A 27,678-nucleotide genomic window follows, 5' to 3' on the forward strand; every position below is an offset into this window, starting at 1 on the left:
ACACCATTTCCTTTTGTGTGTTTTGCATTTCTAGGATGCCTTAAGAGTGAATCACTGGATCTGGTAACAGATCAAAAAAGTTGGCATTTTACCTGCCCAAAGTTTTGAGTTTTTCTGTAGCCATGAGAAAACAGAGACCATTGGCGGGGGGCGGGGAGGAGGTAAACAGAAAGGCAGACTGCGCTCAGGATTTGGCCTACCCTGAATCTGCTTCACAGAGAAAGCTTACAGAGCCACCCCCCCCCCCGAGCTAAATGCAACACCATTGCATGGTAGTCAGTACTAGGCTGCCAGGTTGCAAAGTAATTTTCTTTTTACCACACCATCAGATGAAAGCATGTGGCAAAACAGTTGTCTCCAACCAGTGCAATCAAACCTTTTTGTAAATGTGACACACAGGAGAAGGAAGAGGAAGACAGCAAGTTATTGGTGGGGCTTTACTATGCTACGGTGTCTGCATCAGGCCACAGTTTGACTCCTTTGTGAGCTTGGAGAAGCAGAACAGAGCCTCTTTGCCCACCATGCTATTACTGCCTGAATTACTTTCAAGTCCCTGTGTTTCCTAAAGGCGTAGAGAGGAAGGGGGTTCTTCCCTCTCCCTTCACTTCACTTACTTTCTAGCCTGGCACAACACAATGCCCCCCACTGCCTGCTCCCCACCCCCACCCCTCCTCCTCACATCCATCAGCCTGGAAAGGCTTTCCCAGACAAATCGGCTCCATTCCTTTCATTCAGTGCCTCTCTCCGATAAACACTCAAGGCTCCTTTTTTCTCATGATTAAGGGTAGAAAAAATGGCCGGGTTGGGACAAAAGGCTCACATGGCTTTTATTCTCCATCCCTTTTCATGGCCTCCTTCAAATGCCTAACAAAGAACACACTGTTCCAGGAACCATGTAAAGTGACTGCCCTTCCCTTCCCTAAGGTTGCCCATCCTTTAGCTTCCTCCAACTCCTGCACAATTGTCAGGCAGCTTAAATGCTTCTATGGTGGCTCTCCAAGGAGTGTGTGGCTAAGTTCTCCAACTTCCACGTGCTCCTTGGACTCTTTGCACCCTGGCAGCTCAAGACCGGTTTATTGCCGGATGTGCCTCAATTACTATTGGTTTGCAGTCCAGTGGTAGTTTGGTGTTCAGTTGCTGGGCAAACCAAATCAAAGTTCTTCAACATTTCCCCAAAATGCCTCAAACAGATACAGAGCTGGATAGCCATAGGGTACAACTGTCCAGTTATTTCTGCTCAGGAGGAGAGCAGCCTTTTCAAAAGGCAGCATCCTTTACCTTCCAATATTCAAAGTGAGTATTAGCCAAGTAGAATAATGGGGAACCTACAGCCCTCAATAACATTTTAGACTCCTTCTACCATTAGTTCTCGTCAGCTTGGAAAGCTACAGCTTTCCCCAACACAGATTGGCATGCGTGAGTATTTACAAAATAACCTGGGACACCCACACATAGGATGTCACACAATGTTCATTCTGCACATGTATAAAATAAATTTTTTAGTGTGGAATTCACTGCCTCTGCTGTACTCTTTTTGGCGCCTGCTTAAAACATTTCTGTTTACGCAAGTCCATCCAGACACACCACTGTTTTAATCTCCTTTTAGTTTACTACTGATTTTAATTGTTTTCTAAGTGCTTTAATTACTTGTTTTCATCTATTTATTGATCATTTTAATTTTTTTGCTAAACCACTTTAGAGGCTCTCTTACAATCGATCAGTATATAAATATTGTTAGATAAAATAAAGAAATAAAAATAAAAAGAATTCCATTCATGAGAGCCTTCTCCCTCATCACACTGGCCAACAGCTACAGACCTTCACTTCTGTGCTGCTGTATCCTATTGTACGGAAAAACTGATTACTTGGAGGTCTACTGCTGCCACTTGGATTCCAGCTGGAAATTTGGGCTTTCCCCCTCCCATGAAACTATGCTGGTACAGCCATTTACATGACTACTAAGGAAGTTGCAGGTGGGGGCAGGGGGCAGGAGAACAACATTAAAAGTTTGTAAAAGCATCTGTTCCACATTAACCTGAACAAAATGAGGGCAGAGGTCAAGATGAAATGGATTTCCCAAAACCACTTAAGCAGGTTCATGACAGAGGTCTCTCCCCCCCCCCCAAAAGAGCTCCCTTTTGAAACAGATAAAGAGCAAGAGAAATGTGAGTAGTAGTCATGCTGACTGCCATATACATACCATGATGGCCAGGAGAATGTTCTGGAACTCATTGCGTAAGCCCAAGGTGTACGTACAGAACAAAGCAAAGTTGCCTTCCAGCAGCTGAAAAGAAGCGGAACAGCTGACATTAAGGGAAGAGATCCTGGGAACTCTCATTAAATCTCATTAGAAAGGAAGGGAGGTTCTTGATTTCTGCCTGAAGTAACTTCTTTATCCTGTCTTTCCTCTATGGAACTCATAGCAGCATACCTAGTTATTTCCCCCTTATACAATCTATTCTCACAACTACCCAGTGAGGTAGGCGAGAGAGAGAGAGAGAGAGAGAGAGAGAGAGAGAGAGAGAGAGTGTCAAAGGCTGTCCAGTGAGCTTCAAGGCCAAGCAGGGACGTGAACCTGGGTCTCCCCAGTCTTAGTCTAACCCTCTAACCACTATACAGTGGTACCTCGGGTTAAGAACTTAATTCGTTCTGGAGGTCCGTTCTTAACCTGAAACTGTTCTTAACCTGAAGCACCACTTTAGCTAATGGGGTCTCCTGCTGCTGCCGTGCTGCTGCTGCACAATATCTGTTCTCATCCTGAAGCAAAGTTCTTAACCCAAGGTACTATTTCTGGGTTAGCGGAGCCTGTAACCTGAAGCGTCTGTAACCCAAGGTACCACTGTATTTCACTGACTTCCCAACATCCCATAAGGGGTGGCGGTTCAGCTGCAATGTTAAATGCACTTATCCCCAATTAAAGGCTGTCCCTAAACAGTGTTATAAGTTAGCCAGGCGCCAGGTGCATTTTGCAACTGGCATGGGCTCAATTGGGGCCACACAAAGATCTCTGGATGCCAGGTCTGCAACTAGGGAAAGCAAAATGTCACTTAGAGAAGGATCTGAAATATTTTCCTTGAAGTATGAATTAGTTTTATCCTGGATTGTTTTATTTTATTTTTTAAATGTGTTGTAAACCACATTGAGATTTGTTCTTTGAAATATAAAGCTGTATAGAAATGAAAGAACAAGAACAACCTTCATCGTGTGTGTGTGTGTGTGTGTGTCTACTAGACATTCTATTGTGGTGACCGTAATCTAGGTTTAAGGGTGGCATTTGGAAATTAGGATTATATACCTGAGTTTCTAACACTGCCCCTAAAGATATCTTAAATCACAGCTCCTCTAAGAGTGTGCATATACACTACAAACCAGATTTTTGGGCGGGGGCGGGCGGGGGGAGAAGGGAAGCGCAGCCTATATTCAGACCCCTACGGTAACTCCAGAAACAGAGGCATATAAAAATAAACTTCTGTATTAGAACCTGGAGCAGTTTGTGTGTGTGTGTGTGTGTGTGTGTGTGTGTGGAGGAGGGAGAGAAAAAGACGAGAAGGCTACTGGATGACTGCCACAGTGAAGGGGAAGGAAGGCTAACAAAAGTGGAAGAATTCAGCAGATTCCCCAAGGCCAGAGAAGAAAAGTCACTATTCACAATTGAGCTGGAAGTAAAAAAAAAGCTAAATGAGAAGTATTCAGCCAAGGAGCAAGTTCAGCATTGCTGCTGTTGCAGCTTGTTGCTACTAGGGCAGATTCCAGAAAAGGTTAAGAAGTTTAGCAAGTCTTTAGCAAGAATCTGGTATTAAGGGCCCATAGACAGTTCTTCTGCTTTGTCCGGTGACTGCTTCTATACCAATGTGTCTATAATCCAGAAATAGATCTAGGTCTGAGTTCATTCATTAAGCGCAGCTGTTTTCCTCTACTCCTCCTTTTGAGAGCAGCCCATTTCAGAGCACTCTTTGTTAAACCTTAGTCCTTAATATGAGGCCTTAGTATGTATTAACATTCTAGCTAGCAGACATCTTGCCCTGGGTTCTGCCATATAGTTGCCTGTTTCAAACTAATTTACCTTGTCATTTGCTCAGTTTAGGATGCTATCTTGTATTACTGATAGAAACAGAGCTGAGTGGTCCTTCCCCAAAGCTAGTCAGACTCAATGGGAACTAAAATGTTATTCTTCTTTTGCAATCTGGCTTCTAACACCACGCTTGTTTTCAAGGAAACAGGAGACACATTAGGACACACAACACGCTTCTCTGTGGGTCTCTGATCAAGTTTAACAATTTGTGGCATTCCTATTACCAACTCAGGTTTCCAAAAGGCAACCAGGGTATTACTGAACTAAATGCACCAGGTTGCACTCTTAACTCAGATTTTGTGCGTGTTTTGTCTCCATTTCTGGAAAGAGTTCCAACAACAGTTGTCGTAAAAACCCTTCTGGCAGATTATGGTTATTATAACTTATTCCCTTTTTAACAAGAATACTCCTGAACCAATCTATTCTGTCTAAAACAGCACACTACTCTCCGTGTTATGACCTATACTAGACAATCCAGCTATATGTCTGACTTCTTAGCTACCAATCCCAACATAGGGTCCCAGCAAAGTTGACAAATACTATAAGGCTTGCATTTTATTTTCCCAACCTGGAAAGAATCCACATGGCAAGGGAGAAAAAACAGTAAGTCTGAAGGCTGCAATGAAATAAACCAGCCTGTGATCTTTGAATGAAGGGCAGTATATTAATTAATTAATTAATTAATTAATTAATTAATTAATTCAGCCAGCCAGCCAGCCAGCCGGCTGCCTGGAGATATCATATAAAATCATCATCTTAAATAGAGGTGGTCAAGGCAGCCCATGACATAGGAACAAGCAACTTCCACACAGGGCTCATCAATGCAAATCCCAAGTGCCACCTGGCTAGGTGTTGTGGTGGATTTCGGGATTAGGAATTCCCCATCAAGGAAACAACAAGGTTCTAAGCACTCGGGGAAATGGAAATTCTGTGCTCATCTGGGAACTTCTGTTCTTCTCAGGGAGAGAAAGTCACCAAGGTGGGGTAGGGAGGCCTCAAACAGGCAGACCTCACCTCAGTTTGAGGAGAGAAAGGACCCCACCTCTGAAGCTGGGTAGTAACGGTGCATTTATCACTGGGAGGGGTGTGTGTGCGTGTAAAATATGGTTTCCTTACCATAAAGGCCAGAGAGGTAAAGAGTAAGCCAGCGATCAGCTTGACGTAGGGGCCATAGTTCATCACTAGCTTTAAGCTTTGGAAGAAGGAAACTGGCTCTTCTGGCTGGAGATCGGAAGACTCTGCGGGGAGCAAAACAGAAGCACTAGGTCAAGTTATTTCCCATCAAAGCATCTTCAGACAGGGCCTTACACCACTTTCATGCTAATCTTGTGCTGGTGCAAATTTTGTTTTGATTCTTATATTCCTATTTGATTTAGTGAATTGTCTAGAACACACTGGTTAGTTGGGAGATACGTAAATACCATAAATAAATTTGAATGCAAAATAAAATGCTATGAACGAATGCCTTACAATGCCTTCATTATTTAACTTGTTTTGTGTCATTTCATCATTTTGCTCCTGGTTTTAGGATCTGGCTATGAGGAGCAAGGAGCCCAAGGCCAAGCCAAGGAAAAGAATGCTCAGCCGCCTCCCTAACATGCTTCCCACAGTATCATGCTGTATAAGGGCTAGTGGCTGTCATCGCCTAAGAGCTAAACACTGACCCCCCACTATCAGATCCTACCGTATATCCACCCTACTGTGGAATTGTAGCTTATGCGTTACTGCATTTCAGCGAAAGAGAGAAAGCAAGAAGTGGCAGCCCTCAGAATGCCATGTACGTGGATTAGAAAATAAGGTATCTCACAGTACTACAGAGAATGGTAATGAATTTGCAAAGGCATAGAGAAAGACAACTTCTTTTCTGCGGTGAGCAAATTGTTCCCAGTTCCCATAAGCTCAAGTCTGCAAATGAATTAGGAACACAGGAAACTGCTGAGTCAGACCAGGGGTCCTTCCAGATCAGTATTGTCCACACTGACTGGTAGGGGCTCTCCTGGGGTTCAGGATTCCCTCACAACCCCACATGGAGATGCCAGGGATTGAACCTGGGAACTGATTCATGACCCTTCCATTATGTTCCAGTTTAGCAGCTTAAAACCAGAGCTTGAAACCTTTCGGGTGGAATACAGCAAAGGGAATTTCCATGCCTTTGCAATATATTCTGATGGCCAAGGCGCTTGCTCTTTGATACTTCCATTACTTGCATATTTTGGATATATATTCCACCTCAGCCCTACTCACTACAGTCGTACCTTGGAAGTTCAACAGAATCTGTTCCGGAAGTCTGTTTGACTTCCAAAATGTTCAGAAACCAAAGCATGGCTTCTGATTGGCTGCAGGCATTTGGACGTTCGGCTTCCAAAAATAGTTCGCAAACTGGAACAGTCACTTTCGGGTTTGCGGCATTCAAGAGCCAAAACTAAGCTGTTCGAAAACCAAGGTACAACTGTATTTAGGCTAACAAGTCTATTTTACAATTTGTCCAGGACTCTATTACATCACGTTGGGGCGGTGAGGGGAAAGAAAAAGCAAGCAAGCAAACAAACAAACCTATCAGGGAAATCTCCTTGTCAGTAAAACCTCCTCTCCATCATAAGTTTAGGACTGTTGACAGATGGATTGCAAGACTTCCCCTTGAAAGCTAGCTAACTATCATTTCACGAATGTGGAGTGTTTGGGTGATGATAGGCTTAGTTACCTAAGAAGAGGGACAATATTTCATAGATGTGGGTGATTCTTTTGATAAGCCCCCTGCAAATGTGGCCTTTAGCACACCTTGAGGCTGAGTGGATTAAAAACCTCAAGAGGAACTTGAGTGACAAGGAGGCCTTTGAGAATGCAGAACAAAGATCGCAAGAGCCAGCTTCCCTCCCCAATGGCTGGTTTCAACCAGCAAAAGGGCTTTTCCACAAGGAGCTGGAGTTGCATAGGTGACGCTTGGTTTATGCAACGGGAAATTCTTGCAATGGAAATTCTTGCCCTGTGTGTCATTTGCTCCCTTGAAGTCAGCCCATATATTAAAAGGGATTGGCCCATGTACAAAGAGGCACAATAAGGACATCAATCTCCAAGAGGCAAGGAGTAGATTCTTTTGCAACTATCAAACCAGCCCGATTACATGCCCAATGGGAAGAAAAGACAAAGCATGTCTCTTTTTTCTAGTGGGGGGGGGAAGAGATCAGATGCTTATACAGCACAATAGGAGTGCACAGAATGCTTCATGGATAATCCTAGTTCTCTCAAACCAGAAAAAACTCTATGAATTGGAAGTATGAGGTGGGTGGAACAGAAGAGGAATGCATGTGAGTGGAAATACGCTTATGAAAGCCAAACCATGGTTTGGTTGTTACATATTTAAAATAGGTCTGTGTAAGTAATGGGAGGGGGACCTAGCTCAGTGCCAGAGCACACAGTTTGCATTAAACAGGTTGCAGGTTCAATCCCTAGCATCTCCAGGTTGGGCTGGGGAAAAACACCCCGTCAAAAACAGTGGAGCGCTGCTGGCAGTCAGAGTAGACACTACGGTGTTAAGCAGTTTAACAACAACAACAACAACAACAACAACAACAACAATACTCAGCAAGATGAAGTAAAAGGCAGGTTTCGATGGACTCCTTTGGGAGCCAGTATGAATTCTGCACTACTCAACTTGCATCCATCTTTGTCACAAGCAAGTCGATTTCTTGGCAAATTATGCCTGGACTTTTCCTTTTAGAGCCCACCCCCTCCACCCACTTTGCAGAGGTCACTTAAGCTGTCCTTGCTCACCTCGTCTTTCTCGAACACCCACAGATAAGACGATAGCACAAAGAATATATATCCCACCGATGACACCAGCTGCGATCATGTAGGCATTTCTCTGTACAAGGATAGGAAACAAGGTTGGGGTGGGGGGGTGGGAGACAAAGGTGGAACATCCAGATGAGAGGTGATGTTTTCCAGAATGGCTTGGCACAAATGCATGAGCATGTGGGCGTCAGGAGAGGAGATTGTGGTGGCTTTGCTTCTCCCTGGCTGCTCTGGGAGTTGCGAAGTGCTGAGCTAAGCCATGGCTTGGCGCGTTTCTCCAAGTCTGGACTTATGGTTTAGACAGTGCTTCCAAACAAAACTTAAGCTGTAAACCATAGGGCAAACCTTGGTTACAGCTTGTGGTTCGCCTGAAGCCTCTATGCTCTTGCTAAGCCATGGTTTGGCATGGTGTGACGCGCAAAACAGGCCATCATATGCTTGCCTGACAATGGAGTAAAACAAAAGTCACCATTCCAGAAAAACCCAACAGCTTTTAATTATTATTACATCTGTATTTTGCTCTTTGCCCAAAGCACATTAAGCATTAAATTAGCACAATGAACAGGCTGAGATGAAAGTGTAGCTTTCCTTTCATATAAACTGACCTGGAATTCAATGGGAGGAGGGTATTAAAGCATCAAGAAACAGCATCGGGTTTGATTGCTGCACCTCCAGTTAAGAATGGTCCTATGGCAAAGTTCAATTTAATCAAGGAAAAGAAACCTGGGATGATAGCATAAGAATGTAAGAACCCAAAGGTTCATCTGGTCCAAGGATGGGGAACCTGTGGCCCTTCAGATGTTACTGGACTACAACTCCCATCAACCACCATCACTGAGTGTTTTGGTTGGGGCTGATGGGAAATGAAGTCCAACAAGCTGGAGAGATGCAAATTTCCCATCCCTTTTGTAGTCCATCATCCTGTTCCACACAGTGGCCAAATGTCTCTGGGAAGCCCACAAACAAGACATGTAGCCAAGAGATCTCTCTCCTTTTGCTGCTGCCTAGCAGTTGGCATTTGGAGGCATGCTGCCCGCTCTGAACCTGGAGCATCAGTGCATATTCAGCCTGGCTGCTAGACGGTCTTCTTGACGAAGAAGCATGAAGAGGAAGAGTTCTCTCTCCAGCCCAGCTCTGCAGCCACGGGCTTCCGCTAAACCCCTTACTATATTACCCCAACCAAGTGGGATTAGGGAATGCTCAAAAGGGATCTGTACCGTGTCCGTGAGTGAGCCAGTGTCATGGGTGATGTTGACCTCTTCCATGGCCACTGAAGAAGTATTGCCAATGTTCAACAAGAGCGGGTCTGGAATGCAAGGCGTGCCCACTTTGCCCACAATTTGCCCTTGGATGGCTGTTCCCAGGACAGTCCCAAGCACTTCCACTGTCATGCCTGCAGGAAAGGGATGCACAAGCGGTGATTAGGGCTAACAAGTGTACTGTTGAGCCAGAAATGGCGTATGAAACCTAGCTCGCCCAGCAAGTTTAACTATCACAAGTTGGCTAAACAAGCCCATTTCTGGTTTAACCCACTTAGCAACGGAGACTATTTTGCAAAAGGTATTCAGTCATCTCCCAACAGTCTCCTGGGAAGCTATTTTCCAAGTCAGCATCTACTTAAAATGGATATTCCCAAATACCCAGTGGGGTGTAGATGTTTGGACCAAGACGACTCTGGTTCAAAACCCCACTTTGACACGAAGATAACCAGATGACCTTGGGCCAGTGACCATTGCTCAGTCTAACCTAACCTATCCCACAGGCTTGTTGGGATGATAAAATAGAGAAGAATTAAGTATGCTGTCTTGAGTTTGGAAGAAATGCAGGAAACAAATGTGGTCAATAAATAAATATAGTAAATAAACATGAACAGAATTCAGCCCCTCATTTCCTAGTCAAGAGATAGAATTCATTCATAATGTAGAAGGAAACTTGGATCCATGAGGAATGTGAACTGCCTCTGAGCCTCAGCCTTTTCTTGCAGTTGCTCAAAAGCTCCTCTTGAGTGAGGTTACATTTTGGTCTCTGGTCTAAGTATTAAAATTGTTGAAAATAACTCTTCTACATATTAAGAGGTAAAATCTGGACATTACCACTGTAGTGGGAGCAAAGAATTTAATTTTTAATGCTCCCCCATGTGAAAAATTGAGTGGCCTACTTTATTGCATATTGGAAGACTGCAAGTGAGGTATGTGAATTCCCTCCCCATAACATGCCCCCTACCTTTCTAAGTGGCACAACCAGAGTTCTATTGCCCCAGAGTTCTGTTGATCTGGGGCTGTTCTGACTAATGTGCAGAACAGCCCCAGATCAATGCAAATATTTATTTTTGTAATGAGAGGCTGATTTGCATCCATTCCAAGGAACTTAACAGTGGTGAACTTCCTGAAATTTGGGAGAGAGCAGAAGTGTGGGACAAATAGATCACCTGTACAGATATGCTGAGAGGAGAGATTTCTGAAAAGCTAATTATTCACAACCTGGGAATCTTAATGTCCAATTTCCACTAAAAAAAAAGTATTTTGAATGCTCCTGTCCTGCGTTTTCCAAACTGTCCTGCACAATTCATCCACGATCACTAGGCACTGAACACAAGCTTTGCAAAGGTGTGTTCTTCCTGTCTTAAGTAAACACTCCAAAGTAGACAGGAACAGCCTGAAAAGTCTCTCCCCTTTTCAGCAAGTTGCTTCCACTCAAATGCACACCTTACTGGACGTAACAACGATGACGCTCCATCATCAGCAAACGTATAGACCTCCAGCCATAGCAACCAGAGGCACACACCCAAAATTTCAAGCCTCCACATGCAACTGAGCAGGGCATATGAGCAAATTTCATGCTGAAGTCCCAGCAATTCACAGTTAAAACACAATTAGCTGGGGCAAGAGAGCAGAGGGTGGGGGGAAGAAGTAGACAGACTCTCAAATGAAAGGAGCACAAGCATTTCAACATTCAAGGAAGTGGCTGTTCTTACGGTAGGCAGTGGCGGAATCTCGCTCACTCTGCTCCCTGCTAATGAACATGGTGAGGGCCGAGTACGGAACATGGAAACACTGCAGAGGAGAACAAGCAAATAAGGAAGTCAGACTACACATACCCTTGTCCAACCTGCAATTACAATATACAAAAGGAGAAGTGAATGCGAAGTGGATGCTATTTTAGGAGGGTGTGGTGGGGATGGGGTGATGTAGAAGAAGAGTTGAGCAAGGCTTCGGGGCCTGACGCGTGCCAAGCTTCTCAACCTGAAGAGGATAAACCCCCTACTGGACAGACCAAGCCCTCAAAATAAGATCGGGTAACTTTGGAGAACGCTCAACCTGCAAAAATAGAGCATAACTCAAAATCTGCCCAACTTCCATTGTCTAGATCTACCAGGATCCCATCTTGTGGCAAGCAGGAACCCCTCCTCCTCCTCCGGCATTTAAATATGAAAACCAGACCAAGAGACACAACAACATGTGGCAAGCACATGCCTAGCTAGAAAGGGCCTTAAATCCTTCTCAAGGGTACTAGACTAGACTTTTCCCATGTACAGAAACTTTTACACCAGCATTTCTCAAACTATCTGATGTGGTGGGCTGGCATTCCTCCCCCCCCCCACTGTGCCAGGGGCCAGTAGCATATTCGGTCTCTGAAGCATCCCCCCCCCAACCTGCTCTGTGGTGCAGTCACTGCAGACAGGCAGCCAATGGCTCACGGACCTGCTGAGGACCTGGTGCTTAGAGGCAAACAAGACCAACATACACACACCTTCATACGGTGCACACTTGTTCAGTTTTATTATTTAAGATTAGGGCTGGGCGATATCAGCTTTTCAACATCGCGCTGTATCACCAGCCGAACATTGCGGTTTGGCGATATACTGTGATGTTGAAAAAAGAAGATGCATTTGACTCTGCCTGAGAGACACTAGGTGAAACTGCCCCAGCTCTCACCTCGGGAGCCAAGGCGGTTTCACCCAGGCTCACAGACTGGGACAATGCAGCTTGTTTGCACTGCTCAGCTGGGGGAAGAGATGGTCCCCCCGCCCCAAGCTGAGACAACTGTGGGGAGCTCGCACGAGTGGCCAGACCATCAGGGCTCCTTTAACTGCTTGCTGTGGGGAGCAGCAACCACGATCCCCTCAGCTGAGCAGTTTCACAAAGCCACCACTGGCTTGCAGGAGCCTTTAACTGGGGGCTCCTTTAACTGCTCAACTGAGGCAAGGGCAGCTGTGCAGTTTAAAGATGCAGAGGAAGGAACAAGCTGTACAGTGGTGCCTTGCAAGACGAAAAGAATCCGTTCTGTGATTCTCTTCGTCTAGCAGTTTTTTCGTCTTGCGAAGCAAGCCCATTGACAGATTAGCGGATTAGCGCTATTAGCGGCTTATCTGCTGATCGGATCAACTGATAAGCGGATTAGCGGATTAGAAAAAGGGGGGGAGAAAAAAACCCAGCAGGAACTCGCAAGACATTGTCGTCTTGTGAAGCAAGCCCATAGGAAATTCGTTTTGCGAAGCACCTCCAAAACGGAAAACTCTTTCGTCTAGCGAGTTTTCCGTCTTGCGAGGCATTCGTCTTGCGGGGCACCACTGTATTGGCTCCTCACCAATACAGCTTGTTCCTCCCTCCCCATCGTATGAGGGCAGAGTGGGATGGCGGTTTCACTCAGCGACATATTGCTGGTGAAACCGCTCCCGAGTCCCTCTGCTAGCAGTGCCAACTGAAGGAAGGAACTCTTGCACTCGGGAAGTACATTGCAATGGCTCTGCTAGGCCTACGTTCCGCAAGGCACACTAAGCAGAGAACTGGCAAAGCCACTTTCTGCAGGCATTGGCGATATATGATCAAGTTGCCCCACGGGGAATTCAGTTCTGCAGCTGGTCTGGCCACATCCCATATGATGTCGGGTGTGAGCTAAATGAGATGCAGTTTTGGGGGGAATGGCCTTGTGGGCCAAATCTGGCCTGTGGGCTGGAAGTTTCCCACCCTTGCTCAAAAGCAAAATGCAGGCTTTGCGCAAGAAGATGAGGGACTCACTGTCACGAGGGTCTGGAAGATGCAGTAGAAGAAGAGATACCACATCACTTGGCCTTGAGAGATGTCGGGCACAAACCATATCAGGAAGTAGGAGATCACAGCAAAAGGAGTGGAGAATATAATCCTGTTGAAAATTGAAGCAAGATGAGAAAAACCTGATATAGTTTGGGGTTCGGAGAGAGGAAAAGGAAGAGAAAAAGTATAATTTGATACGAATTCGTCTGGTTTCAAATGCAAGGGACGTAGTCCATTGACCACCTCTGTAGAAGTTCTATTGGTCTTGACCTAACAGGGTTTTCACCTTCCTGTTCCTTTCAATGGCTGCTGGGGGCCACAGCAGTTCTCATTACCACGGAGGAGTTAAAGCTGATGTCAGTCGTGAACTTACTAGGCTGCCTTGGAAAAGCCACCAAATCCAAGTCCCTGACCTGAATCATAAAGGATAATTATACCAGCCTACTTTTAGGAAAAGGGACGCGGGTGGCGCTGTGGGTTAAAGCCTCAGCGCCTAGGGCTTGCCGATCGAAAGGTCGGCAGTTCGAATCCCCGCGGCGGGGTGCGCTCCTGTCGTTCGGTCCCAGCGCCTGCCAACCTAGCAGTTCGAAAGCACCCCCGGGTGCAAGTAGATAAATAGGTACCGCTTACCAGCGGGAAGGTAAACGGCGTTCCGTGTGCTGCGCTGGCTCGCCAGATGCAGCTTTGTCACGCTGGCCACGTGACCCGGAAGTGTCTCCGGACAGCGCTGGCCCCCGGCCAATAGATGTGAGATGGGCGCACAAACCCCAGAGTCTGTCAAGACTGGCCCGTTCGGGCAGGGGTACCTTTACCTTACCTTTACTTTTAGGAAGCAAATACTGACACAATCCCTGGGAAACGCTAAGACAACTGGAAACAAAGCCAAGTATAATTGTCATTCTCTTCACTCTATGGCTGCGGTATGTGTCCCTGTGAGCCCCGCCTCATGGTCAGAACCCTTGGTTCAGCTCCAAGGGATTAGATGACCTTCAGATTCAGCTTGCAGTCCTACAAGCTTATAATTCCAGGCTTGTCAGTGCTTGGGCGGGATTGGGTGGGTAGGAGAAGAGACAGAGAAACAAGAGAGAGAGAGAAGAGGCAAAGTTCCAGCAGCATAAAGAGCTGAGTAAGGTTTTGTGCAGTGGGGCTTTGATCACACAGTCCCCCTCAATGAGGCAGCAGGAGCAGCCCTGCTGAGCTTTAGAACCTGTTGTGAGCAACAAAGCAGAGATTTGGCAAGAAGGTCCATCTGCTTCAGGAGGAGCTAAGCATTTTGCAGGACTGGAAGGGAGGCAGGAGAAATCTACATGCTGTGCGTGTGAGGCGAGGAAAGCTAAACCAAGGAGCTAAAGTGCCACCTTCTCCACCCAAAGAGAGGAATTCACTACCTCCCTCGCTCAGAAAAGAGAAGCGAACTGGCTTTCTTTGTGTATCTACTTCCCACGCAGGACCACATGATAAGACAGACTTTTAAACAGCCACTTGGCCATCCAATGACAAAGAATTAGGTGTAGGTCGCCAGCCTATTGTAAGCCACAGAAAACTAGCATAAATAAGTGTGGCTTGAAAGGCCAAATATTTCTACAAGCTAGTCAACTCAGGTGGGTTTATTTCCACAAGATATGCATTTCACAGAAGGAAAACTGGCAATGTTCAGAATTCCTCCCCCAAATAAGCTAAAGATCTACATACACCCCAGAACAAATAAAAACCCAGGGGGAAAATGCAGGCGGTATGCTGGAAAGCAGTGGCGTATCCTGCAACATAGGCAACTTGGGCTACAGCTTTCGCCCTTAACTGGAAACCTAGGTCTTTATCATTCAACGCCTCTTGTGTCACTGGTCCTCCAGGAAACCGGAGTGCGTTGCTGTATGCACATTCTCTGTAGCAAGGATACGTTATCAACAGGACAGAGGAGTACATAGAGACGGAGGGCGGGGATTGGGGTGAAGAGACAAAGGGGAAGATATCCATTTATTCCCTAGGAGAGAAACTGCTAAAGCCTTTTACAGGAAAGGACCTGGTGAACGTAAGAGAAGCCGGCTAGATCAAGCCAGTAATCGAGCATCCCAGTCTCACAGTTGTCTGCAGGAAGCAAGCCAGCCAGCCAGACCTGAGCACAACAACCCCTCTTCTCTGCCTTGGTTTTCAGCAACTGGTATTCAGAGGCACAGTGTCTCCGACAGGGGAGGAAGAACCATATTCCTCCTAAGTGAAGTTGGCCTAATGCTCGTCAACTTTTCCCAGCTCTTCCAGTCTAATAAGCATAGAGAATAGGGATCCAACCAAGCAAAGCTCCCCCCCCCCAGCACATAAGCAGAGGCTAACATAAGAAGAGTGGAAGCTCAATCCAGGTGGGGTGGGGTTGGGGGAGGATTGGCTGGCTTTTTCTTGCCTTTCACCTGCTAGCTAATGCACAGAGGCAAAAATCAAAAGTGGCACCGGGTTACACACGTGTACACACCCTTTGATAACTAAACTCAAGGTTGCCAAGAGAGATCTAGAAGACACAACCCATAATGGGAATGTGCTCTTGCATAGGCCTCATTAAAATGAAGAGGAGCCTTGCAAGAACACATTTACTGTTCTCTCGGTGCAGTTCTCATTCGGTTCAATAAGCCTTTGTGTAGGACTTCTCTGTGGACTGTACACGCTAGAAATGGGTGTACTGTCATTTGGACTTTCTGCATTCTCAAAACCTCCAGTTTGTAGGCCAACCTTGGCTCTCCAGGGGGTCTGAATTGGTCTGAGAGGCAACTTTCCCCAGAAAATGCCCACCCATTCTTCAACTGACTTCAGTTATCTGATGGCCAGGAGGGGGAGGAGAAATCCTGTGCTGGCTGAGCATGAATGTTTCTCATGCAGGAACATAGCAGTATAGCTGAAATGAGCAAGATTCCAGACAAACCCCTTCCTGATTCAAGGATAGATTTGAATGGAAACCCCTGGGAAAACAAGTTTTAGCAGCGCCTTGAAAGGGGCTTTGAAGTCCCAGCTTTAGCACTTCAAAGCTCTTTGCACTTGATGTCATTGTGATGCCATGTGACCGATAGCTAGGGGGCTGTGCCCACCAGTCTTGCTTCACATGGATTGTAAGGACTATGTGGGGCAGGAACTGCCCCACTGTTAAGTGAGTGCAAGGGTAACAAGAGCTATTGTGGAGAGCAAGTCTGAATTAGTTTTTCTTTTCTTTTTTAAAAAAGGTTTCTGTGCGCATATTATGTGGGCATAATAATAATAATAAACAGGCATGGGCAATCCTGGTAGAATTCTTAGGAATCTCATTTCTCTTTTGGGGGCTGTAGCCATGTGGCCGAAAATTAAATTCATCCCTCAGGGTGTGTGCAAGACTACTTTTCTCCATCTGGCGAGGGAAGCAGACGGAAGAGAGAAATTATTTTAATGTGACTCATTGGCATTTTGCCCCACAGCATGCCAATTCCCATGACGCGGAAAGGAAAGGGGACGTGTGTAGGACACTAAGACAATCCCAAGCGTCCTGAAATTCTGAACTAGAATACTCAGTATTTGCATAGCCTTCCTCTTGCCCCTGGGCTTAAAAAAAATAAAAATCCCCATAAACTCTACATAGCTTGATAGTGGTGCGGAAAGTGGAGGAGCGTCCACACCCTACAGTGGGGATGCCCTTGTGGAGATCCCCTTGTAAAACACCTTTTTAGCAAGAATGACTGCTACAGAGTTCAAGACCGGACGGCCAGCTTCATCTGTTTCCTCCTCTCCAACCCATTCTAAGAGTGACAGAGTCTCCCAGCAGTTTGACTTCTAGTAACCCCCACCCGCTGATCCGCAGAGATATATGAAACAGGCTAGACAGGCACACACCCTGGCTTTCCATTGGCTGAGCTCCGATGGTGTGTTCCACTGCAATCTCTTCTCCTTCCCCGCCCACCGGCTTTAACCGTTTCCTCTGCCATGTGTGAAATAGCTTCCTTCCACACACGTTGCTCTTGGGGAAAGGGAAAGAGTTTGATTTTCAGCTTCAAATCAGAATGGAAAGTGTGAGGTGGGGGCAGAGGAGATACTAATTTTTAAAAAATTAAAAGCAGATTTTTTAAAAGTAAGCCTTGCTTCCATGTTGAAGTTTTTAAAAGCAAAATTTTCACTGTATTATTATTAGTGTTTTATTTATTATTATTAAGATTTATTAAATTTCTATAGCAACCTTCATCCTAGGAGCACAGGGCAGTTTACAATGTAAAAAACACAAAGATACATAACAATAATAATACCGCCCAATATTATTATTGAGTAAAACCCTGGCCCAGTTTTCATGAAATGCTGTGCTAAACCACAGCTTAGCACAAATGAGCAAGTTTCCCAAGCAAAGATCGCAGCCACAGTGCTTCTTCTGCTGCTACCAGAACCAAACTAGGGCCAGACAAACCATGAGCTGTAACCAAGGTTTGTTCTTGGTTTACCACTTGTACAGAGAAGTCCTCAATCACCTACCACAGAACCCCTGCAAATCTTACTGGGGCACCTTCTAGGGTGCATGGACTCATGGTCCTCACAGTCATTGTCTGCAAATTGAGCGTGTGTTCCAGAAACACCCACCCACACCCATGTTTCTCCTTGTGGCTACTTCTTGGAGAGGGAAGATGCCCAAAAGCCACTGCAGAGAACATGCTAAAGATGTTGTGGGCAATATTAGAATAAGGCTACAAGCCTTCGCATGCTAAGCCCCATCAAAGACAGTGGAACTTACTTCTAAGGAGATGGGCACAGGATTGCATCGCAGGAGCGAGCCCTGTTCCCCGCAAGCCTGACTGGAGAGACGTGCGATGGAGAGGGAGCCAATTTTAGAGAGAAGCAAGCCGACTCAGATTGATAAGGACACGACCTCATAAGCCATCTGCCTCAGCCCACTTACCGCATCAGAAATCACTAAACTTAACTGCTCTCTGACATGTTGCTATTCTGGACTTTCAATACTGTATTTGCAACTCACCATTCGAGAGGCAAAAGTGAGGGGAGAAGCACTGGTGCTATGGAAGCTGTTAAGCCCACTCACACAAACTTCAGCTCAACTGCAGGAAGCCTTGCCTAGAAATATCTCAGCTGCAATAAATTGCCAGGCAAGTTATTACTAAAATAGGTTTAAAAGAATCAGCTCTAGCTTAACAATGGCCTAGACAATGTCACAGCTAGGGGAGGCTTTCTGTTCTGCAACGGGCCCGCTTACAAAAGATTTCCATGAGATCATGTACAGGTGAAGATGAAGTCACATTTGTTTCTACATATTCGTAACACATTCCAGACACTACTGGCACTCTTTTGTCTTTGTGAGTCATATTTACTAACGCCAACAAGGTATCTGGCTGAGCCACTCTCCTAACTGCAGAATTTTTTTTTGCTTCCCAAAAATAAACTAGTCCACTACTCCCAACAAATTTAATTAGCCCCCACCCACTTCCTGCTGACATCCTGGCCAGCATTTTATTAGCATATCATAAAAAGCCAATGAGAATCTATATTATATACAGCAAACATGGGGAGCCTGGGCACTCCAGAGTATGTTGGGGTATAAATCCCATTACAGTCATACCTTGGCTCTCAAACGCCTTGGGAGTTAAACGTTCCAGCTTCCGAACGATCGAAAACCACAAGTGAGTGTTCCAGTTTTTGAATGTTCTTTTGGAACCCGAACATCCGATGGGGCTTCCGATTGGCTGCAGGAGCTTCCTGCAGCCAATCAGAAGCCTTGATTTGGAAGTCGAACGGACTTCAGGAACGGATTCTGTTTGACTTCTGAGGTACGACTGCAAATTCCATCGCTGCAAAACAGTATATCAATGGCTAACTGCTTCTCCAATAGCCAATCCCTATACAGCAAAAACAGAAGTACCCCCTCCCCACAGATGGCATACTTCGGGGAGTGGGGGGTGGGAATAGACATATGGACCCTAAGGCCTGCAGAAGTACCAAAACCACCACAAGGACAACCCAGAGAACAACACAATAAGCACTGAGCAGAAAGCTGACCCAGAAAATGAGGAGGCAAAGCGGGGAAGGGGATAGGAGATGGGAATGAAATGGAATTACAAGAAAGGGGGCCCAGTTCACTGACAGGTACCCTGAACAGCAACTTTCCACACAGCAACATTTTGTTGTAGGCCCCTCCAATCTATGTGAGACGCCAACAGGAGTTTTTTCTGGCTTCTGACTGGCCTTCCTGGACTGAACCCAAATAGCATCATTGCATGCTGGCTGGGCAGACACCCGCCCTTTATTCCAGTCCTGGAACCTCAGCAAAGGCAAGAGCAGTGGGGGAGGGATATTTTGGGCCTGGGTTTAAGGCCAACAGAAGCAAAACAAAAAGCACCAAGTTGCACCAGCAAATTTAAGAACCCCAAAGGGTGGGGTGGAGAGTATAATCATGCCCTACCAAGGAAATGCATATCTAATTTCTCCCTGGGCAGCTCGTCCCCGCCCAACCCTTTTTCGTATGTTATCCACCGTTAGGCCCTTCAGCCAGTGAGCAATGCAGTCCTAGTAACACATGCAAATGCTTCCCAGATTCAGAGGCTGCCACTATACCTCAGCCATAACTAGCTATTGCTGACTGTCAGCCAAAAGAGGATTGGGAGAGTTGAGACACAAGCAGCTGTCTCCTAGGAAGCTTTTCCTTATAAACCCCAGGGTGCTAGTTAGCCCTTTTTTATTTATTTTGCTGCAACTTTGATTTATCAAGAAGTTCCACTTTATCCATAGGAATCTGAATAACCACAATGGTTTCTGGTCCCACTGCAAGTTCTAATTTAAGCACATTTCCAACCTTCAGACAACCTCTCTCTTCCCTAATTTCTCCAAGTACTGAAAACAGGAAATATTTGGGTAGTATACTGCCTTTCAGATTCTTCTGCGCCCAATGTGTGAAGAGTATTGTGGAGGCGTAGGCCTGTTAGGAAAGAGGTGGCAACACTCTCCTAGTCCTCAAGGGGGGAAAGGCAGTTTGCCCAGGCACCAAAAGCTTTCCAGTCATTTACACTCTCCAGTACTAGATGGGAAAAGCTGTAGTTCGAAGGTTCTATCTCCAGAAAGAGCTTCAACCCTGCCTGACAGGGAGCCTCTGACTATCAGTGATGACAGTATTATTAAAAGGATCTGTTATCCAGTTTTCACCTATACCAGGGGTGGGGAGCCTCTGGCCTGGGAGCCAGATGTAGCCCTCCAGACTTAGCTATCTGGCCGTCAGGATGTTCACCACACGCCTCACTGCCCCTGCATTGCACCATTTGGCTGCAATGTGTCCTTGCACTGGGAGACTGCCTCTTGCTTGCCTCGGGAGTTTCCCCTACACAGGAGACTAGAATGACCCATCTCCGCCATTAAAATTCCACTCTGGGGTTCTTCCTCAGCATGCAGTTTTTTAAAAATCAAAGCCTGTTCACAAATGCAATCTCTTGCCAGATTGAATAAGCAACTGTTCATCTTCTTACTCTGAATTGCTCCCTTACACTCCTGGTTCAGTCCAAAGATAATTTAAATAAAGCCCATTCAACCTCAGCCAAGTGGGGAGTGCATAATAAAACATTGTTAAATCCTTTGTTGGGCATAAACCAAATGCCTGCCCTCTCTTTTCCTTGTTATCAGACAGAATAACATAGCTACACACAGCTCATTCATTTTGCAGGGGAGGCCAAGAAAGAAAAAAGCCAATTTCCAATCTAGGAAGAACAGTCTGAATCCAGACTGCAGATAGTTAATCCAAAAACTTCTATTCCTGCAGCTGGTGGGCTCCTTTTCTCCCTGCCGCTGATTTAGGGTCATTTGTCCTTATCTCGAACAACGCCTCTTGCTTGCCTCAGGAGTTTCCCCTACACAGGAGACTAAGCTGAGGGGGCTTAGTTTGAAGCTTGAAAGGATATATGAGAAGATCACCAAATTTTGGCTTCACATGGGGAGCCGTATTATGAAAGATCTGCCCCGAGACGGGCCACCACTCCATTCACAAATGCATGTGCTTCTCAACATAGGGACAAGCACTATGCACTGACTAGCTCTACGAATCCCAAATTTCGGCAAAAACCAGCTTACCAGGGCATCAGGCGTCCAAGGCGACTCCATGACGTTTTACTGATGAAGAAACCCACCAGTGGATCAGTAATGGCATCCCATGCGCGGCCCACAAAAAGGATGATGGATGCATAGAAAGGGTCCAGCTATGCGGGAGAGGAAGAGATCCAATTCAGGTCGAGCAGCTTATGACTGAAGGTGTGGAAGCACGTGAGTACAAGGTGAGGTTCCATCAGTTATGCTTTCCAAATGCACCATTTTTCTTTGTCATCTCAGGTGGTCTTTGTCTGCCCCCACTAAGCTTGAACAACTTGTGATCTACCACACATTACAGAAGCTCAGCAGGCAGGGAGAGATGACACCATAACACAAAAACCAGCAGCTCCAAAGTGCAGCCTGTCAGGTGCTTAGAAAAACCCCTCAGGCAGGCATCAAAAAACTGGAGGGTTTTCAAGCCCCAGGTGGCTAGTAGGGCACATTTTCCTTGGAAGAGGAACTTGTATCATGAAATGCTACTCCTGCAAACAACATAATTTAGAAAGCTGCCTTATACCGAGTCAGGACATAGATCCATCTAGCTCAATGTTGTCTATTCTGATGGAAGGTGGCTCCCAGGGTGTTTAGACAGGAAGTCTTTCTCAGCCCTACCTGCCAGGGATTGAACCTGCGACTTTCTGCATACAATGCAGCTGCTCCATCACTAAGCTATGGACCTTCCTCCACCAACAGAACTCTACCGCTCTCTTCTGCTATATTGTTAGCTACAGCATATCCAAAGGCAGCCTTCATGCAAGGGCCTGTCAGGCACAGCGAAAACCCTTCTCCTGCCAACATTCTGTTTCAGTTTGCAGGTTACTCAGTGGAGTGCTGCATTCCCCTCAAAAAGCAAACATACAAGCTGATCAAAAAGCAAAACATACAAGCTGGTCAGACTTACCTGAGCCACATCCAACAAGTAAATCTGCAGAAAGAAGCCCAAGGCGCAGCCAGTGATCTGGTAGGGCGCTCCGCCAATGGCATAACACACTTTGCTGCATATCGATAGCTTTCCTTTGCTTTCTCTCTGGAAAATAGAGGACAGGACGTACTAAATTAGCCACCATCATTCCTGGGCATATTCAGCTTCTTGTGGGAACAGCATGACAACCTAACAACTTTGCAACTAGTTGAGGTTGTGTGTGTTTTTTTTTAATCACTTTCTTGCATTTATCAGTCCAGAGCCTTGAATGACTTCCAAGCAATGTGTCATATCTGGTTGTATTAGCTCAAGGCAGCTTTACTACTCCCCACTCTTACTAGCAAAGATTTACATTGCTCACTCAACGTTTGCAAACAGCTCTGCCTCAAGCGGACAATGGAGTTGCATCAAGGACAGACAACAGAAGTTGCCCAGAGTGGGTGTGTTGCTTGTGCGTGCGTGGCAATGCATTCCACACCACAACACTAATTTCCTGCTAACCAAGTAAAACTCTCCCTGTCTTTTTGTTCCCTGTCTATTCAGGGGGTGGGGTGAAATGTTTATTTTATATGGCATTTACAGGCGATTTACTTTTAATAAGCTCATCATGGCATACAAAACTATGGCCATGACAAGCCTTCTTCTTAAACAGGTAATAATTTCAGAACCGACCAATTTCCTAGTGGTGCAGCAATATCATCATCATTCATTCATTAAAATGCTAGCACATTTGCAAAGCTAAGCAGGGTCTGGTATGATTTCAAATTGGATGGGGGAATGCATGTTGAAATTCCTGAATTGCAGGGAGTTGGACTAGATGACTCTCAAGGTCCCTTCCAAGTTCTAGGACTCTACGACCACTGCTTCCCCACCGCTAGCCTATATCTGGTTCTCTGAATGTTGGGGTGACTGAAGCCCGGCAACATCTGGGAAGCCACAGTTTAGCCTTCCCAACTGCCAGTGGCTCTCCAGGGTTTCAGAGGGGAGTCTTTGCCAGCCCTACCAGGTGATACTTGGGATTACCTGGAACCCTTTGGACGGAAAGCAGGTGCTCTCTCTCTATGCAGCAGCCCTCCCCAAAGGTAGAGCAGTGGACTTGGAAGACTACCTGGTGAACTTTGGCCAGTCACAGTCTTTCAGACAAAGCCTACCTCACAGGGTTTTTATGCAGACCAGACCAGTTATGCTACCCCGAGCCTTTTGGAAGACTGAAAAACCCTACCCCACACCCAATCAGCAGCAGCAGTCCCAAGTAAGGCTGTGTACATTGGTACCTCTAGTTACAAACTTAATTCGTTCAGAGGTCCATTCTTAACCTGACACTGTTCTTAACTAGAGGCGTGCTTTCGCTAATGGGGCCTCTTGCTGCTGCTGCGCCGCCAGCACACGATTTCCGTTCTCATCCCGGGGCAAAGTTCTTGACTCGAGGTAACTCTTCCAAGTTAGCGGAGTTTGTAACCTGAGGTGTTTGTAACTCGAGGTACCACTGTACACACTATTACCTTTAAAGCACACTCAAATCACATTCTTTCCTTCAAAGAATCCTGGGCACAATGTTTTACCCCTCAGTGTTCCCATTCCCAGCAACCCTTAGTGAAATGCAGTAACCAGAATTCCTTGAGAAAAAGAATGAGCTTTGAATGTAGAGTGTGTACACAGCTTTAAAGGTAGAATCCAGAGAGATCCATCATGTTTGCTCCCTCCCTTTCTCAAGAATCAGGGTCTTACAGTTAATCTCACACACACACACACACACACACACACACACACACTATCTACTCAGAAGGAAGATGCATTGAGTTCAGTGGGGTTTACTCCTATGGAGTTTGGGATAGCTGTGCAGCCTTAAACCTTCTGAATATCATGGAAGGGATCAGATATGTACCTGCTGCAGTTCAGTCTGTGGTCAGATAATGCAATAGTACTCTAAACAGTTACATGAAGTGCTTAAAGATATTTTTAAAAACCCACATAAAATGGGTTCTCTTCTCCATGAAGCATCTGATGACACACACTCTGCAGGTGCTGGCTGTCTAAACCAAGATTCCCACCACAAATATATAGTATTTAGCCATTTGAGCCTTTTCTGGAGAGAAGCACCACTTTGTTTCCATCGTAAGCACCACCTGCGATCCAAGTCCTCATTTCCTGGCGGTGGTGCTCTCTTTAAGGCTGCACTCCTAAAATGCACTTCCTTCCATGAAAGTAAGCCCCACTGATCTCCATATACTTCTGAGTAGGTTTGCACCACAATTGTTTTTAATCACTACATTGCACTGTACAGCTGGGATGGGGAAACTGTGGCCCTCCAGATGTTGCTGAACTCCCACCATTCCTCATCTCTGGCTGGGGATGATGTGAACTGGAGTCCAACAACACAAGTTCCCTCTGCTTGCTTCAGAGCACTGAAAAGCCATGGGCTCCCTCAGAAAAGCTTCAGAGCAGCCCCATAAAGCAGGCCAGTATTACTATCACCATTTTTCAGATGGAGACACAGCTGAAATACAGATGGCAACCCACAAAAGCCTACCTACTGAATCTATGGCGGAAGTGAGATTTGAATTGGTGGGCAGGGAAGACACAAACACACATTTCCTGCCTTACTCTTTCAGTAAGATTATTCAGCATAAGCTCCACGTGGCTGCCTGGCAATGCAACTGCTCCATCTAGCTATACAGTAAACTCGGAAGCAGGAAAAAAGAACAATGTGCACAGCTCCCTGGATCCACTGGACCATATTTAATCTAGAAGATTAACAACGGGGGATTGGTTTACAGATAACAAGCACACTTCTCTAGAAAGCAGCAAAACCAACTGCTTTGAATGGAGCCAGTGGACTAACACAAGCCTAATTCTGCAAAGCAATCCAGCTGCCAAGTTTAGCGGCACAGCTGCATTCGCAGGGAGAACAGCTGGGGCAGCTCCCCACCCCCCAAGCCCGGGAATTGGCAATTGGAAAGGGAGAGGCCCTGAAAGAGACACGTACTTCAACGGCACTGGTGTACACTTTCCCCAGGAGGCGGGCTCCATCAATAGTGCCCTGTGACAAGTTATGAGCTACTCTCACCCCATGAAGCACAGTACAAGGGGCTGCTGTAACAATGAGTCTCCAAAGCCTTTGCAAGGAGTAAGGCTTTCCACTATCAGAAGCCAATCCTGATACTAATTCAACAACAGGCAACCTTGAGCAAGGCACCTCTGTGCTTCTCGCCTTTCCTTTCTGTTGCAAGGAGTCAAAATCTTCAGTAGCGATGATGCAACTAACTCTGGAAGAAGCCTGCAAAGCATTTCATGAGGTGGGGGATGCTTTTGCCCCTGCCATCAGCCGTGTGGCAGGCTCCGCAGAATTGCTCCTCAGGAGCACTTTAAAATGGGTATGAAGCGTGCATGCCAAAGGCAAGAATCCCACCACCCCTTTTAATAACTCTGACCTATGTTGAGTGATAACATTGCTAACTCTGAAGCAACCACACATGCTCTTGTAGCATATTGACTTTTTGCAATTCAAGCTTGAATGAATGGACCTTCAAATCTTATGGGGGGGGACACACACACTGCAAAATAGCACCCCTGCTTTATACAAGAGGCTGGTCCCATTCAAGAAGTGTTGTGTTTCTCTGCTTTTAACCCAGGGTTCGCTGAAAGTCATTGTCTCTAATCCTAGTAATGCAGTTCATGTGCTGTTCCAAACCCCTTAAATTACACCCCTCCTTACTTCATTCATTCACACAAGAACCTACTTGGATAGGTGAAATTTCCAAACACATTTTGCACCCATTCAACATACTGCAAACTGTTCAACGATACCCTTTCGAGTCCTGGAATAAGGATCAATACCATCTACTATCAGTACTGGCAGTTTTTATTTAGTGCCCAGGGCTATTATCTTTTGACCAGCTTTCTCTCATCTCTGCCCCAGATTCTCTAGAGTCTTCAAGAGTCATGAGGAAGCCAACAGGTCAAAATCCCACCTTGGAAGTCATGGTTAGAACTCAATAGGAGTCCTTCTGGATCAGGTCAGTGGCCCATTTAGTCCAGAATCCTGTTCTCAGGGACCAACCAGATGGAAAGCCAAGACCAGAGTCCAGCAGCAAAACTCTCCCCACTTGTGATTTTCAGTGTTCAGAGGAATATTGCCTCTGACAGTGGGGGAGAAGGAACATAGCCTTTTCCTCCAAAGTTTAGACTCTAAACTTTAGAGTTAAAAACTAGACATAGACACCCCCCTTCCATATAGTTTACAAAAACAAACGTAATAAGTTTGTACATTAGTACGAACACCCTATAAATCAGTTATTACTTTATGCTCCCTATCCTCTTTACTTCCACGTGGACCTCCCACTCCGCTATGTATATATTTTAAATGCATATGAGAAAGCGGGAACAAGTCTGATTTTCTAGTTGCCAGGAAGTTTAAACAGCGCGAGCGACCCCCACCCATCGAGAGTAAAGCGAACGCGGCGCCTTTAAGGAAAGTTTGCCCTTGTCTCCAATGAATGAACTTGAACGGCTCGGAGGCCTTTGGAGCCGATTTACTACCACTCGAAGGTTGTGGGGGAAGAAAGGCAGGGGGCGCAGCAGGCGGTGCGAGACTTCGCAGCGTCCCGCGCAGAGAGCTCAGCCCAGACTAATGGCCCCGCCGCCTCCCGAGAAAAGCCAGCCCAGACAAAGCGCCTCCAACCCGCCACAGTAATCATCCGAGATGTGGGCCGTTCCCCTCCTCTCATCTGGACGGATAAACCTTATAAGGAGTCCTCCCGTCACCACCCCCACGCCCCAATCCCGACGGGATTCGGATCTGCCACATCGCTTTGACGCCACGATCCGCATCCCGGCGTTGGAGCGAATCGCTTTCTGCTCCAAAGCCTCGCTCTCGCACACACAATGCACGGCCCTTTGAAGAAGAAGAAACTCCCAAAGGCCATCCGGATCGAGCCATGCGGATCCACTCACGTGGCAGCCCCGGTCTTACTAGCCATGCCTCCTCGGGAGTAACGCCCGATGGAACTCCGCTCCTCCCGAGCCCAGCGCGCGAGGATCGCGGCTTCAAATCCCTTGGGGATTTCTAAACTCCCCACCCCGGCCCGACCTCCCAAAGGGGACCCCCCCCCCTCCGCTCACATTTTTCCTTACGTACCTTGGGGCGTATCAGTTCTTCTTGCTTCAAGATACTTTGCTGCAAAAGACCCGCAGTTGCAACGCTCTCCGCTCCTTCTCCTTTGGCCATTTGGCAAAAAGAAAAAGAAAAAACCAACCCCAAACCCTGACCCGATCCCCTTCACTGGTCTTTCCTTTCCTTCTTTGCTTGCTTCCTTCGCTTTCTTCTTCTTCTTGTTGCTCGGTTGGTTGCCTTTTCGCAGGTGAAAGTACCCCGTCGACAAAGCAGCACCACGTATTTGATGGCCAGATAAGCGCGCTCGCCAGAACAGAGCGGCGTGGCGCTTCCTTTCGCTTTTCCCAAGGCGAAGGTCCCGCTCGAAGCCGCCCAAAAGTGAATGAATGAACGGCTCGAGGCGGATTGAATTTCATTCGCACGCTTGCAGGCGGAGCCCCGCCCTCTTACTCGTGAGACACGCCCCCTCCCCTCGCCCCAGGGCTGGTGGGTGGGGGCTGGCAGCTGCCCAGCGCACACCCACCAGCCCTGATCCTCTTTTGCTCCTGTGCCCATAATTGGAGGCGCCACCCAATATAACGCGAGAGCCAATCAGCGGCTGCGCCGGCGCAAACACCCCCAATTTACCCATCGCCTTCTGCCTGCCTCCTCCTCGCCGAAGCAGACAATCCCG

General features: G+C 46.5%; 1 protein-coding gene across 1 annotated transcript in view; it reads right to left on the reverse strand.

Annotated features, from left to right (window-relative positions):
* Nucleotides 1-27,402, reverse strand: part of MFSD2A (MFSD2 lysolipid transporter A, lysophospholipid) — a 36,113-nt gene extending 8,711 nt beyond the window's left edge. Inside the window, exons 1-9 of the mRNA XM_082233564.1 lie at nt 27,030-27,402; nt 21,872-21,997; nt 20,956-21,080; nt 12,883-13,006; nt 10,839-10,917; nt 9,082-9,257; nt 7,844-7,934; nt 5,189-5,310; nt 2,201-2,284 (exon numbers count right to left, since the gene is read on the reverse strand). Coding sequence (XP_082089690.1) covers nt 2,201-2,284; nt 5,189-5,310; nt 7,844-7,934; nt 9,082-9,257; nt 10,839-10,917; nt 12,883-13,006; nt 20,956-21,080; nt 21,872-21,997; nt 27,030-27,119 — 1,017 coding nt within the window. The 5' untranslated portion in view covers nt 27,120-27,402. The remainder of the gene's footprint in view (nt 1-2,200; nt 2,285-5,188; nt 5,311-7,843; nt 7,935-9,081; nt 9,258-10,838; nt 10,918-12,882; nt 13,007-20,955; nt 21,081-21,871; nt 21,998-27,029) is intronic.
* Between the last annotated feature and the right edge of the window lie 276 nt (nt 27,403-27,678).

Source organism: Podarcis vaucheri (assembly GCF_965113315.1).
Source record: "Podarcis vaucheri genome assembly, chromosome: 7".
In the NCBI taxonomy this organism is placed as follows: Eukaryota; Metazoa; Chordata; class Lepidosauria; order Squamata; family Lacertidae; genus Podarcis; species Podarcis vaucheri.